Source organism: Molothrus ater, chromosome 10 (assembly GCF_012460135.2).
Source record: "Molothrus ater isolate BHLD 08-10-18 breed brown headed cowbird chromosome 10, BPBGC_Mater_1.1, whole genome shotgun sequence".
NCBI lineage: Eukaryota > Metazoa > Chordata > Aves > Passeriformes > Icteridae > Molothrus > Molothrus ater.
In genome coordinates this window covers 14,192,552-14,208,258 of record NC_050487.2, presented here as the reverse complement: position 1 = coordinate 14,208,258, position 15,707 = coordinate 14,192,552, and the positions used below count along the sequence as shown (strand labels likewise).

Genomic DNA, 15,707 nt, shown 5'->3' with positions numbered 1-15,707 from the left:
ACAGCCAACTAGTACCTGAGACACCTCAAATTAAAACAGCATCACTCCTCTTCCCCTTCCTTCACAGAAAGGTGATTAAAAATAGCCACCTGTTAGAAGCACACAGACCCACAGAGAGCCCTGGGTATTTACCTCCAGCAAAGAGCCATAAGAAAAAGAAAGGAAACAATTACCCAAAGAAAAATGTTCTTCCACATAATTTCTCTATGCTAACTTTTCTATTACTTCAAATATTTGTCTTTGAAGATCGTTTTCTGCATGAAAAATTAGATTTACTGTGCACGGAACCTTTACAGATTATTAAGTCAAACCGACTACACTATTTAAAACTTAAAATATGGTCACTATAATAATTTCATAAAACATGTAGATTTTAAAATTAAGAGTGATTATATCCACAATCTATAACATTTTCATAGCTCTATAAAAATTCTCTGATATTTTAAAGTATTAAATGTTTTATGTAAGAGGAGCTCTCTCTTATCCCAAGGATTTCAGTCCCACCAAGAAGAGCCTATCACTCGGCTCTTTCTAGTAGGAAAAATATTAACAATATCTTTTACACAGAAGTCTGGTGTACCCTGAAAAATGGTGCAAACAAATGAACAAGTCCTTCAGTCCTGGTTAATGGAAACATTACACATGCAGGACAAAACGTGAAGAGGACAAAACGTGACACACTCAGCATTTGGTCACATGCACTCCTAACTTCATTTACCAGTCAAGGGAATTTTCATCTGCCAGGCTCACAGCAAACCAGCTACAACACAATTATGGGACTGCAATCTTCTGCCATCCCAATGACTGCAAGATTGTACAGCGAGTATTGGAGCTGACAGTACAGGAGGAGAAAAAGATGTTATGAAATGCCAGGTGATTAGCAATTGTAACAGAAATGGGACAACTACGAGGACTGCTGCTTCTGTCCCTTCATCTGTGTTTCTGTAAGGGTGTCCTTCTGTGAGAGCCCAGATCAGCCTAGAGAACACAGCAAACTTACAGGAACACTTCTCAGACCCCATGTTTTCCTAGTGCCTCTGCATCACCATCTTTACTAGGGACAAGGTTAGGGCTGAGGCACAGCAGGGACATCATCACCCCATGAGTGACTGCCTAAACATACAGCCCTTGGTAACAGCTAAGGAAAAAAAAAACACAGAATACAAGATGTTACAATAGTGATCACCTGGAAAAAAAAAAAAAAAAAAAAAAAAAAAAAAAAAACAAAAACAACAGAACAAAGGTTTCCTTGTGTCCCTGTCTAAAAAAGCTCCTTCTACAATCTTCAACCACCATTTAGGCTGCTGCAGCCCTACTGCAATGCCTCCAGGCCCAGCACTATGATCTTACCCACAGGTACTGAACACTGCACCCTGTTTGTTGCTGAAGTGGTGAAAAGCTATTGGGATTCATCATCCAAGAAATAACTGGTAAACTTCAACTTTGCTAGTCATGATGGCAGCTGGCATGGGATGCATCTCCCCAGTTTAAACTCATCTGTGATGTTCCAGAGAACAGCTGTGAGCTATGAACTTCAGGAAAAGGTACAGAGGGAAGCTACCATCACCCCACTAGGCTGGGGGTGAACATGTGCTTTAGTGGTATAATGGCTCAAAACCTTTTGGATTAGCAGGAGAAAACAAAACATCAGTGCCCTGGTTTCAGGGCTGCATTATGCACCAATCTTCATTCCACTGAGCAGCACAGAAGATTTAAAAGCAATTTCAACAATTTTAACAATTCAGAGGTAGAATTTAAACCAAGAGTTCTGCTGCTCTGCACTATCCTCTTCCTTATGACTGTAAAGATGACTTTCCCAAAGCTCCCAGAGCTCTCCAGCCAACAACACAACGTCAAGAGCTGGATCCAGCCACTCCCAAATTGTAAATGCTGCCCAGGCAAGGTCTCAGATCAGCACTGATCTAACACTAAAGCCACGTTGGGTTCCTGATATTACTCCTACATAAGATAACAAAGACCTCAACCCCAGAGCACACATCAACACGTACTGTCCAGCCAGCCTCAGCCTAAATCCAGAGCCAAAGTCAGTCCCCATGCACAGTAACTCCACTAACCAGAGTTCTGTAGCCATTCTTTCTTTATGGAATACAGACATAAGTGGCTGAACCCAAGTGATTTAAAAACTGGTGTATTGAACTTGGCACAGCTGTGTAAAACTCTGGCTCTCCATCCCCACGCTTTTTTGCCAGCATGGGTTGAGCTGAGAGCCAAGGGGTTTCTTTTCCAGAGGAGCAGGAGCTGATTTATTGCCTCATGTAGCTGTAATTAGCCCTTCCAGGAACAGAACTGACAGTCCAATATGTCTTTCAGCAAAAAAGAAGGATCCAATATCAGACCCATCCAGGTTTGTCTAATATAAAGCAAGTTCACCGAGTTCACTGCCCATGCTGTGATATTTCTGGATTGCTCCATCATTATCTGGGGTCATAATTAGAGACAAGCTGATTGTATTTTCCCCTCAAGGAGGTACATGAGATTTTCAATTCATTACACTCAGGGCATTCAGCAGCCATTGGCTGATGGCCACCTTGGTCACTATTTCTGGGACCAAGCAGCACCACTATAAATGTATGGAGTCCATAGCCATCAGTGCCAGCTGAGACTATTCTGGCACATAGGGGGAAAGCCACATAGTTCATAAACCAAGACAGCACAATGTGATTTGAATGGTGCTTTTTTGGTAAAGCTACAAGACAATCTATCCAGATGAGGTCACATCTTCATGGAACTAAACCATTTCACATGGCCTTGCATGACATTTGAGCCAATAACCATTGGCAAACAATGGGCAGAACATTTGCAGCTGGGACCTTCTGCATAGAAACGTGTGATAGAGTCAATTGTAACACTTGCAATTTAGAGATCAGTTCTGTTGAACTGTCCTGGGAAATCCTAAGGAAAAAGTTAGTTTTAAAGCTTTCAATAACCCATTACTGTTTGTTAATAGTATTAATAACAGTAATTAATAATATTTCCCCCCCAGAGGAAAAAATTTCAAAACAACTTCAAACTAACATGTTATTTAGAAATGAAATTCAGTATTTTTGAAGAGAAGAATACACAGGCTTTTCTGATGATGTACCTTTCCTTTCTGGCAAATAGCACCGTGTCTCTTTTACAAAGGAAGATGAAATTGAAACCTGGAAACAACCATTTTTCCCAACAACTTAAGCTCCATACTTCAACAGCTAGAAGATGTGTAAAGTTGATTAGGGAAACAGTACAAAAAGCTAGAAACACTGATAAGGCTTTATGGTCCATATGTACCTCCACCTGGAAAGGCCTTAAAAGCATCCCATGAAATCCCCAATCCCTCAGAAATCTGTAAGACTGGCTATTGTGATACCTCCTTCCAAAAACAGCACACAGTAAAATTGTTTAGCTTACAAACATGAGTTCACTATCATTTGTGCTGTTTATACTACCACAGGTGCTGACAAACTGTTGTGAATCTAAGGAAAGATCCATCAGAAAGTGCAGATTCCAGGAAGCCCCTGCCTGGCCTGGATGGTAAGGGAACTATTGAGTCTAATCCAGTTCAGCAGAGAAATTTCAGAAAATTGGATTTCCTGCAAAATAGATCTGATTTTTAGGCAGCTCCATTGCAAACAGAAGGAAGAAGAGGTAGATGCTAAACTTCAGTATTCCTGACAGACAGACAACAGCCCAAAATGTCCTGCCTTAGGCTTTGCTAGAACACTGACTCTCCCCAAGGCTGATGTCCCAGACACTGAGGAGAGGGATTGTCCAAAGGCAGGGACTCCTCAGAACACAAAGTCCTAACACATGTGAGGAGAGAGGACAGAGGCCCAGGCACATCTGCTGGGTGCCATGGGCAGGCTCCAAGCCAAAGCCAACTTACAGAACTGACCTGAAGGTACCAGGGAGGGACTCAGATGGGAGATATCCACCTACATGGTCCCAATTTTCTCCAAGCCAACTGCCCATCACAGCTACTTTCAAAATCAGCAGGAGCCACAGTCAGGACATGCTCTGTTTGGTTTGGATTATCAAATCACCATGCAGCTTCTGGGTGATAAAGCTGACTTCAGGAATACAGTAAGAGCCCTGCCTTTGAGATTGCTGAGCATGAGTTCACATGAGCATAAATGCATTTCAGTGGTGGCAATGCCAGCTTTAACAGTGCTGAGATTCAGTGAGACTCTTCTGGATTCACTGCTCCTGAAAATCTTTAAATAAAAAAGGACCTGCCTGTGTTTTCATGTATACAGCAATATGTCTATCATGGGCCATCCACCCCAAAATCCCCACTGTTTGGCTGAGTAGCACAGCACAGAGCGCTGCTTGCACTAGAAGATCCCCCTGCATGCAAAGCTCAGCATCAGCCTCAATGCCCTGGTCTCCATTTCACAGACAGTAGAGAAGGAGGCTAAATTCTGCACTCAGATCTGCTGTCATCAACCTTAGGGTGATGCCACAGAAGGGACAATTTAACCAAAACCAGTATTTTCTTACTATAAATAATTAAGATTTTAAACACACTCTGTTCTTTGTCTCTGTATACTGCCCACGGCTGTATGCTTTAGTATGTCAGGCTTGTCCTCACTATTTCTGGGAACCTTCTAATCAAAGGAGGTGAGAAATTCATCCCTAGTGCCTTTATTTTCCCTTTTTTAAAGAAACAAACAAAAAACCCCACAAAGTCTTGCTGTTCCTGGATGTTGATATTTTTTGAGAGGGGAATGCACTAAAAGCACCATTTAGGTCTGAGAGCCTGCAATGCACATGTTACTGAGAGATGAATCATGCAAATAAAACTGACAGGTAAATCTAGATATCCAGCACTATGTTTAGTAGCAATGGCAGAGCCATGTCTCAGCACAGAGACACTTGTTGTAAGTGTAATTCATAGTAATTTTTAAGATGGGGTGGATAACCTGACTGTTGAAGATACCACATTGTAGTAATGACATATCCTCTGAACAGGGAGAGACATGGTTCTCCCAGGAAAATCCTGGGAAGCTGTGTAGAAGCTTAGAGAAAAGAATTCAAACAATTATCTCTCTTTCTGTAACCACTGTTTATAGATATGGTTCTCCAGAGTGTACCATTCAGAGTTCACCAAAAGTATAAGAGAAGATTCCTAAAGGCCAATCAGGTCTTAGGTTGACCATTGTTTCTATAAGAACTGTAGATTTCTAATAATAAAGTGTCTTTTCATCCTTCTGATGATAAAGTTTTGTATCACCTTTAGCTGTCCTCAATACCCCTTCTGTGATACCACATAGCAATTGTAATAGCAGCTGCTAACACAAATGCATCAAGGCTATATAATTTGTACCAATAAAGTAAATTGCCTTCAAAGTGGCTGGAAGAAAGTAAAAGGTAAATAAGCCACAAATGTTTGTTAGTTTACTATCCCCTTGAACCAATACAAAATGACTTCTTCAAGCCTTTACTACTTCTTCAATAGTTAATAACTGAGGTCTAAAGGCAGTTAAATAGGTCTCACACCATATCATCCGTATTATTTCCTTTGTTTTCAGTTCAGTAAGGCATTAGAGACCTGGCCTTTGCCTACTGATCAAATGAGGCCTTTACCTCACCACTGCAAATCAAGAACAGCTCCACGCACTTCATTTAAAATCTTGACTGGAAGAGGAGACACGGGACAGTAATTTTTAAACTTCTCTGCTGATTCCCCCAGCACTTCTCATATTGCAACAAAATGGTTATAATTTGCAGTATGATATTTCTCCAGTGGGGCACACTGATAGAATAACAAGTTTAAAAATTAACAGATGACTTTGTCAATGCAATTATTTGATAATGTATGGCACCGGTTAACGGGCAGTCTCAGAATAACAGGAGCGCTGGTCAATACTAAAAGGGAATGTGAATTCAAGGCCAGAAAATATCTCAAAAGCTCAGATTCAGCCTTCAAAGAGATCAAATAAGCTGGAAATATAAAAAGCAGGTCTTGCTGAGGAAGCTTATTCTACTGTCAACCCAGTTATGCTGCAATGGCTTGTTAGTATCAAATTAGGAAATCCAAGTCTCCCTTCATGTATAATTAACTTTTTTTCCCCCTCCATTTACTGGAAGGTGCTGGATTCTACATTTTTCCTCATTTGGCATTACTGCTGTTCCTCTGTCACTTACAGTATGGTAGAGCCACTAGCATGTATAAGACTGACTTCAGAGCCATTCTAAAGGGGCAGAGAAATGAACATTTCCACATCATAGCAAGCACAGTGTGTGCAAAGATTCTCAAGCAGAGAATTAATTCATACTCTATGTGTTCTCCTTGAAAAAATTCAGAAAACTAAAGTGAATCTTAATATCTATGATGAAACAATAATTCTGGATATGTGGAATATGTTGGTGTTTGTTTCTTACCTTTCTAAAGCCACCGCTGCAAAATATCCGTAACAAATTTCATACTCACTGAAGTGCTCCCCCAGAATATATATTCAGGACTGGACATCAATAAAGGATGAAGCTCTGAGGGCTGTCCTTCAAAGAAGAACTTTATTTCACTCTGCTCAATTTCATACAGGTTTGATCTTTCAAACTGTACAGACTCCTGTAATTCCACTCCACCCCAAAAAAATCAACAGCCAAACAACCACCACATCTGGATCCTGCTCCTCAATGGCCAAAGTAATGATAAACACAGAATGAGAAGAAGTAGAGACCAGAGTGCCAGTAAGAGGAGGAAGAGGTGAGGTCCAGAATCTGGAACCAGAGAGTTCAAGCTCCTCAGTTCGGTCTTGTTAGAGACCACCATCAACTGAAGATCCTTCAGGGTCTCCAGTTCCACAGCTGCTTGCACAGTGGTATCACAACACTCAAGCACACCCATCCTACCAATAAACTTGTCTGCCTGGACTTGGAGAGAAAAATAACCAATGATAGCACTTTGCATTGGAGTAAGCATTGCATACAACTCTCAGTGACCAGATAGGCCTCAGTCAACATGAAGAGGCCTTCCTGCTTGTCAGCCTCTTTTGGAAACAGCATTAAATGCCAGGAAAGTGGTTTTGCATTAATAATACATTCCCAGTGACTGAGAAGGAAAGCAACTTTCCTCATTATACCAATAAGAAATTCAGCACTTCTGGAGGATTTATGAAGAAAATCCAAGTAGCTACATTCAGCAAATTAACCTTACCTATTGAAGGCTGATGGCAGATAAAGCCAGCCTTAAGCCAGCCTCCAGTGGGGGGATGAAACACAGAAGGAAGAAGCACAGCTCAAGGAAAAAAAAAAAACACAGCTTTCCAAATTAGAAATGCTGTTCCATGCTTCCCTGATTTCTTGCTTTGCACATGCTATTAAAAATAGCAAGCAGAAACGCCTTAGTTCTCCTCTCCAAGTGCACATCCTGATGCACACACAGCCTCCCTCGGCCGCGCGCGCCGCAGGATCGCTCCACGGAGCAGCCATCATCTCCAGCCACAAGATCCCTACTGAAACATGACGACACCAGAAATGGCTTAATTCAATCTGAAGAGAAAAGCCAGAGCTTTCAATGTGCGTCCCCACAGAAGTATCGAATCATAAGGTTCATCCAAACCCAAGACCTGAGAGAAGAAACTCAATGAATTAGCCTGGTGATTTGTAGTCTTATTGACTATAAAGAACTCTTTGAAAAGGCAGGGCTACAGGAGTTATATTAAAAGGAAACATCCTTGTATCACTGACAGGAAAATAGTCAACTTTTTCTTCAATCATTTTAAGCATAACAGCATTATTAAAGTCTTTACAATTTGAGTGAAAGCATTAATTACTATACCCATCAGAAATATTTTTCATTGTCAAATTGCCTTTTACCATGCTAATAAACACCATGATTTGCATGTAAAAATTAATAATGTTACCTCATTTATAGGTCAAAACACACAGACTAAAATAGTTTCTGCAATTCTCCCTAAATAACTAGCTCTTGCATATCAAGTTTTATGGCACATTAAAAATGAGTGCAATTCAGACAAGATTTGAATAGCTGAGTAGATAGAGAGGGAAAGATAAAACAAATAAGGAAAATCTTCTGGTAAGCTAAGCCTCAAAAAAAAAGCTTACCAAAAAAAAAAATATCACATTTTTTAAAAATTTCTGGACCCCATGTGACCTAGGAATGAAACAGCTGTATGCAGGTCATTACTCAAAGTATCCACAGATTATGCCTCCAGCCACTCTGGGTATAAATGGTATGTCAGAACAACTGAATGCATTAAAAAAAATTACTTTCAATTACTCTCGCATTTCATTCAGTCCAAAAGCAACATCCACAGTTCCCATGTAGCTTGTGGAAAAGGGTTGAAGGATTTGGCTATTTTCATAAGAGCTTGATGACCAAGTCTTGAATCAATTTTTCTAAGATTTAAGACTATTAATAGGGTCCTCCTCCCACCTTTGTTTAGTAACATGGTGGGTTTGTTGGTATGGAGGACGATGAGCATGGCCACTTACTTTTCCCCCCAGTTACCTGCTTGAGCATGTTAGAGGCCTGTTAGAGCTCAGATGCTTCCTGGGGTACCATATCTACTTCCCTCAGCATCAGATTGGCTTGGATCACCCTTCTCATTCAGAAGCTGCAGTTGCCCACCCACAGTATTTCAGCAGCTATCAAATGATGGTTAATAAAGGTATTGGACACCTACCTGCTCTTCTAGGTGGTAGCAAATAGCCAAGGTTGGCTCATTTTGCAAGAGCCACACAGCAACCCAAGCTCTTATCTTTGAGCCCTCCCAGCAACCCAAGCTCTTATCTTTGAGCCCTCCCAGGACAGTCATATTTATGTTGATTTCTAAAGCAATGGGAAAAGACATTTCTCTCCCTTTCTGAAATGCATTAAAGAAAAGCAAGACTGCAGTGCTAACTTAGTGCCTGACATTCCCCTCCTCTTTTGGTGGAGTCTGAAGCACAGCACCAAAGTAGTCTCTCACAGCACCCCACTCCAGCCTCAGGGATAAGGTGATAAGCTCAGGCAATCAAAGTGCTCCCCTGCTATACACAAAGCTGGTACCTACATTGAAATGCACAGCCTGGGGCATGGGGGAGCAAGCAAAAAAAAATCAGGCCATTTATTTACCTCCCCAAATATGCTTCCCTGTGTCAAACTCCAAGCAGCCAGTTTGAGAACTGTGGCCTCAGTGACATGCCCTGGATCTCACCCAGCACATCACTGCCAAGGCTGAGAACATGGAGCTGCCTCCTCTGTGCAAAATGCACTGCTCAGAGGAGCCTCTGACCATCTTGACAGAGGTGCAAGCACTCCCCGAAATAGAAAACAGTTTTGTAACAAAAGTAACTGTGCCGCTATTTTGTTTGCGTTACAAACAAGCACCTAAGGAGTCTTGTGGGACCCAGACTTGCCCAAAGCAATCTGCACTACTCCAACACACGTGACAGTATGTGCTGCAGACTCACCTCCAACAAACACAGGACAGGTCAGGAAGGTGTATTATGGGGTACAGTTGGACATAAGCATCTCGGACAGCTTCAGGACATGAACTGTGTCTTGGATCTTTAAGATCTTTCCTTTGATTGTTGAAGAGAGCCACAGAGGTGGGAACAGTGCACAGTAACCTCCAGAACTGCATGTTCTCACTTGCCACCCTCTCTCACCTTGTCCACAAAGCCTGTCTTCACTCCTAACATTCACTGGCTCTTGTTGGGTTTTGATCACAAGTTCTTCAAGGTGAAGATTCTGTCCTTTACAGCATAGCATGCACAGAGGAAGCAGGCCCAAAATGCGGGGGACTGGCCAAGGAGGCTTCAGAGCACCTCTGGTGGGACAAGATGGTTCAAACCACTCTGCCCATTCTCATACCCACAAGACAGCACAATGCAAAGAGCTCAGACCTGTTTGCCAGTCCCAGGAAGGGGAACTCTGTGCTCTGAGTAAATGGGATCTTACGGCTTAAGGCCTTCCACTTAAAGGCCTGAACATCCCATGTCTATGAACAGCAGCATTGTGGCTTTTCTACAAAGCAAAAATCCTGCTCCCAGCTTTGTGACTGGGAAGAGAACATGACTCAGGTAGCACTACTGTGGCAGCATCTGCCTAGGACAGCCACACTGCAGAGATGTCCTCTGCAGACATCTCCTCAAAGCCCTGCTGCTTTGGGACCCTGAGCAGAAGAGAGCTGCAAGGACAGGTTCCCTGGCTTCTCCCACACAGCCCCCTGAGCACAAGGATGGGAGAGTCCTGTGGGCAGACCTACTGCATGGAGAATATCTCTCCAGCAGGGCAGGACCATGGCTCAGGGGACTGACAAGAGCATCTCCACATCTCAGCTAGCATGCCTTCGCTTTGCTGTCCCCATAGACCATCTGACAAGAACAAGTCCTGCTGTATTTCCCAGCTAACAGCATGCATCCTGTGCTGAAGGCAGCCTGCCCAGCCACCCCAGAGCCACCAGTGCCCAGCACTGACTTCCAGGGATAACAGAGAGCACCAAGAACTGGCTGGGCCCCTGAGGAAGGTTCAGGCAGGCAGCCTGGCCCTGCCCCCCATACAACATTGACACATCAAGACCCCAATCCCCACCTCCGGCAAGATAAAAGTAGTAATCTGTTTTCTAGCAGTGAGGGAGAATGTGATTTCTGAGTTTTCAGGAGTACAGAAAGGGATACTGCACCTTCAGAGGAGAGGAGCTGTCCCTGCAGCAAGGCCAGCCTGCAGTCCCTCTGTACTCCATCCAGACGCCCAGGGATCCATTCCACACTGTGCAGCTTGACTCTTGTTCAGGCTGATTTCTTCTCCAGCCTCCGAGTCTGAACATCACTGCATGACGTTCTTTCCTCTGCTAAGCATCTTTCTAACTGTGACTGAAGAATCTGGCAAGTGACCAAGTATTCTTTAACCTCCACATAAACTATTGTTAGCTTTGGCAAAGCCCAGCTCCCGGGATGCCTGGTGTGGTATCGCTTACTGCTGCAGCCCACAGGAACTGCTGTAGTGGCGAGATTCAGAGAACAGGGATCAGGTAGCAGATGCAAAACAGAGCTCTCACCCACGGTGCCCTGCATCCCCCACTGCCTAATGAGCTTTGGGAACAGCTACAACTTTTAAGCTCCTTACTTCTGCAAAAGGTTTGGAGACAGTGAATGTGCAGAACAGAGTCAGAGAAGCTGTAAGTTAGACGAGGCCAAATGCTACTTTTAGATCACCAAGATGTGTTGGTAACTTTGCAGCTCCATAGAGTGTTATTTATTTTTTAGGCATGGTGAGGAGATAGAGACGTTTGGCTCTAGCCAGCTTTGTCTGCTGGAAGATGGCACAGGCAGGCTGCACCACCTCCTCAAACCTCAACAGAGCCCTCTTGGCTTGTACTCTTACTGCTACATTCCTAAGAGTAAAGTCCTTAGTCCCACATCCCACTGCACAAAAACTAGGATATGTCTTTCTCCCCTCATTCTCATGAATAAGCCCAACCAGTGAAATCAGTTATGGCTGCTCTAAGCAGTGCCAGAGATGGTTCTTTAGCCCATTTTTTACTGCAGACTGCAGGCTTTGCAAGGCACCAGCCCCAGCCATATTCAGACAACCAAGTTCTACTGATGGCAAATCCTGTGCAGAAATGTCCACAGCATTCATCAGGGATAGCTGAATTCAGGGACCAGACGGCAGGTTTTCTTAAACAGACTTTATGTTGCTTAATATAGCACACACTCTTCCTCAGTATCTGCACAACACTGAGTTGGAGATGTTCTGAGATTTGCACTGAGGAAGACTGGAGAGGTGGGTGAAAGGCTGCAGGAGGAAGCATTTAAAAAGCAAGAGATGACTTTGGAGAAGCATCATCTGCAAGCAACAATCTCCTAACAGAGGACTGGCAATGCAGAGGCCTGGTTAGTAATGAAAACAAAATGTAAACCAGTGCATAGTCAGGCAATGCAGCTGCAAATCCATCCAGGATTAGACTCAAAACCTGAAGATGTGAAGAATTTAGTCTGGCTCACACCTTTCCTCCGGGGAGATGTCCTGCATTGTGCCTCACTGTACACCTACACAAAACTGCTCTGTGATCCCGTGCACCACAGACCTTCTTGTGCCACTCCAACACTACCCAAGTCACAAAAACTACTTCAGTGCCAACACAACTGGAGCCCTGCCGTGAGAGACTTCCTTTGCCTTCTCATTTATTCATTGAGATGCCAAAGTTCCTTGTGCATTTCCTTTATGGTCAAGCCTACTTTGGACCTGTCCCATTTTGGTACCTTGATTTCTGCTGGGTTGCTCTACACAGCCCTTCTTTTTACACAGATAGAGGAAACCCAGAGAGTATTTGTTCGCTTCCTCTACCCCATGAAGGAAAATCTCTAGTAACAGCAAACTGCTCTGAATTTTTTTTGCATCAAAATGAGTATTGACGCTTGGGCATGCCTCCTTCCCACTAGCCCTTCCACCAAAGCCAAGCACCCAGAAACATGGACTGCTGTGGAGCCCATAAACACCAGTACCAGCAGCCCCAAAACCTGCCTCAGCAGACACTCACTGCCAATTCAGGCAGCAACTGCAGCGTAACAGTCACTGTTTGCACAGGATAGGAGTTGGGCAACCCTCCTTCTGGAGGTGTTTTTGCCACCAGCTACCTGGATCCTTGTTTTATTGCAGATGTTTCCTTCCTGCTCCCTGCATAACTCCTCCGGCTACACGAGCTCCATCTGAAGTTCCACGGAGAGCCTTTTGCCTGCCCCTGTAGTGCATGACAAGGCACGCAGTGTGTTATCCTAAAGTCACAGTCCATTTGTTTCTCATCAAGGCAAGTACCAACAGGACATTCAAAAGGCAAAGGTGGCCATCTCAGGTTAACTGTGAAAATAGCATGGAGAGTACAAAAAATATCTCTAGGGCTAACATGACTGCTGTGAGCTTTTTAATTTAAGTAAAGTCTTTTCAGGTACGCCTTCTTAAGAGGTACTTATGTGTTCCCCAAGCCCTGGTATGTTTATTGATCACTGCCCACAAGAAACTGTACTTTATAGGACATACTGCCTCCTTATGATTGAAATAGCTTCCTTCCTTAATCAGCATATAATCAGATATTCCCACACAGGAGAACTATAGCCCTGATTGACAAGATAGTTACAAAAATAAACCTGGGGTTTAAATATAGCTTGCTCGTCTCCCTGGAAGGTATGTAGTATTGTGTTATACAAGTCTACCATAATTTTCCTTGAATTAATATAGTCCATATTGCCCCACTGCCCTGATCACTATCAATTAAACTGCTCACAGATTTGTGTTGTACAGGAGAGCTGGCAGCTACGTTGGGTGGGAATGGCAACTCGCCTTTCCTCTGCATGGACTGACTTACCATCAGTACTTCCTTGGCAATTAACACGTACAGGCTTTGAGTTCACGTACCAGTTGAATGTGTGATTTCCAATGCAATTGTAGAGGTGGATAGGTGAATAAGTGTGCGGGACCACACAGCTATGTATGGAAACAAAATGCATATGCTCAACCTGAAGGGATATATGTGGATGAGATATCTCCGTATGCAAACACACAAGCTAGCCAGGCAAGATTTAATTATCTCCTCTTTCTAGGTGGACAGTTCAATAGCACAATACTCATTGCATTTCTTCCAATCTATCAGGATGTTCTGATGTATTAAATATGCAGTGTAACGAGGGCAGAGCTCTATAGCCCGATCTTGTTTCAGAAAAAAAGAAAAATGAGATTTCTTTTTTTCAAACCCATTCTAATCATAAAATGCTTTTCATCTGTTAAAAACCTCCCCGTTGCTGACTGGCTAAAAATCATGGGACAGACCTCATATTTATTATGCAAATCCTTAGCATTAAGAAAACAAATCACTAACTAACATCTGTCTCGCCCTGAAGGAAAATAAATTTACAAAACCAGCCACCTCTCCCCTCACTCCGTGGGCAGCGGGCCGAGCAGCCCGCGGGATCGGCAGGGACGCGCCTGCCGCCCGCTCCCCGCGGGTGCTGCAATGTCCCCAGCACAGCGGCAGCCTCGGCCGCCCGGCCCCGCACCAGCCCGGCCACTGCGGTCCTTCCGCCGCCGCCCCCCCGCGCCCGACCCACCTTTCCCTTCCATCGCGGAGCCTTGCGAGCGCCGGCAAGTTGCGGGAAGACGCGCACCCTCCTCAGCCGAGAGCCCGGCGGGCAGAGCCGGCCGCCGCTGCCTCGCTCCGCGGTGGGGACGGCGCTGTCACAGCCCCGGAGCTGCAAGCAAGCAAGCAAGCGGCGGGGGGGACGGCGTGAGCGGCCGGGCCCCCCCGGCCCCGCGGCGCGGGGAGCGGGGCTGGGCGCGGGGGGAGCGCGCGTTACCTGGCGGGAGCTGTCCCTGGCCGAGCGGTGCTGCGGGGGCGAGTGGCTCCCGGCCCGCCGCGCTGCCTGGCACCGCCCGCATGCGCGCCCCGCCCGCGCCCCGCGCCCCGCCCCCGCACCGCGGCACCGCCGGGCCCGGCTGCGGGATCCGCGCCGCGCACCCTGCGCGGCTCCGGCCCCGGCCGCGCACGGAGAGCGGCAGCGCTCGGGTGCTCAGCGCGGCCGCGGACAGCGCCGGCGGAGCCCCCGGGCCGGGCCGGGACCCCGCGGCCGGGCACCGCGCTGCAGGAGCGCGGCCGGTCCCGCAGGTGTGCCCCGCAAACCCCCAGACCACAACACCCACGCCGGGCGGGTCAGGGAGAGCGCTCCGCTCGGCCCCAGCCTCCCTGATCCTGCACCAGGCTGAGCCCGCGCACCTGCAGACTCGGAGAGGAGCTCTCAGGAGACGCCCGGTCTCAGGTTCAGGCCTTCCCTGGATGTGTTGTTTCAAGATTAATTATGCTGATTCATAAAACATCCACCTCTTGGCTAGTTTATGCTTTTCCACCTTTGCATCCAGCCACTGGATTTCACTCCTGGATTTCACTCATCCTCCAACAACTCATTAATAAAATAAGCAGTCACCTGCTAATAAGTTGATAAAACATTCATACCAGGATCAAGTCACTTTTTTTTTTTTGGAGAACAAAGAGTTCATCCCTGTTAGAAAGTTTCTCCACACTGGAATTACCTCTTAAGTTTTTTTTCAGATTTTTAACTTTTGGGCAATGGGGATGGTAAAACCCAGTTCTGTGTTTATGATTTGTGCTACTGAAAAAGCAGCTCATGGCATCCTGGGAGCTACACAAATAGAGGATAGATGGCTCCAGCACGATGTAAGTTTCTAAATACAGGAACATTAACTCCTCTCTTTTACTTATACCACTGTATATATCCTGGTGTTCATATCTTCCCTTCTTACCTAGGACTGGCAAAACACTCAGTAATTACATGGTCTCTCATCCTGAGCTACTGCAAACCATCCTGAAGACACTACCTAGGGGCATTCACATCCCAAAGCCAAACCCTGAATTTGGTTTTGGAGGTGAACACTGCACACATCATTCCCCCTCAGCACACATCCCAGGCAGTTCAGAGCAGCACCTGCTCCAATCTCAGCTGCCACTCCACAAGGTGCCAGGGAACTCAAGTTAGAACAGCCCAGGATGAAGACCCAGCACATAAAATTCACATTTTAACTGGCTCCTATCCATTTATTAGGTCCTACACTATTGTGATGAATGACATTAGGCTTTTTTTAATTTCAGAACTGAATAGTCAGGTACTGTAGGCAAGCTGTGAGTCAAACTGTGCTATAGAGGACTGATGAAACAGACTTAGAAACTGAAGATGCAACAGACATTTACTTT

The 15,707-nt window shown here is 45.1% G+C and overlaps 1 protein-coding gene across 1 annotated transcript in view; it reads right to left on the bottom strand.

Annotated features, from left to right (window-relative positions):
• FGF12 (fibroblast growth factor 12) overlaps positions 1 to 14,368 on the bottom strand; it is a 219,247-nt gene extending 204,879 nt beyond the window's left edge. Inside the window, exons 1-2 of the mRNA XM_036389244.2 lie at positions 14,299 to 14,368; positions 14,053 to 14,193 (exon numbers count right to left, since the gene is read on the bottom strand). Of these exons, the coding sequence (XP_036245137.1) occupies positions 14,053 to 14,065 (13 nt within the window). The 5' untranslated portion in view covers positions 14,066 to 14,193; positions 14,299 to 14,368. The remainder of the gene's footprint in view (positions 1 to 14,052; positions 14,194 to 14,298) is intronic.
• Between the last annotated feature and the right edge of the window lie 1,339 nt (positions 14,369 to 15,707).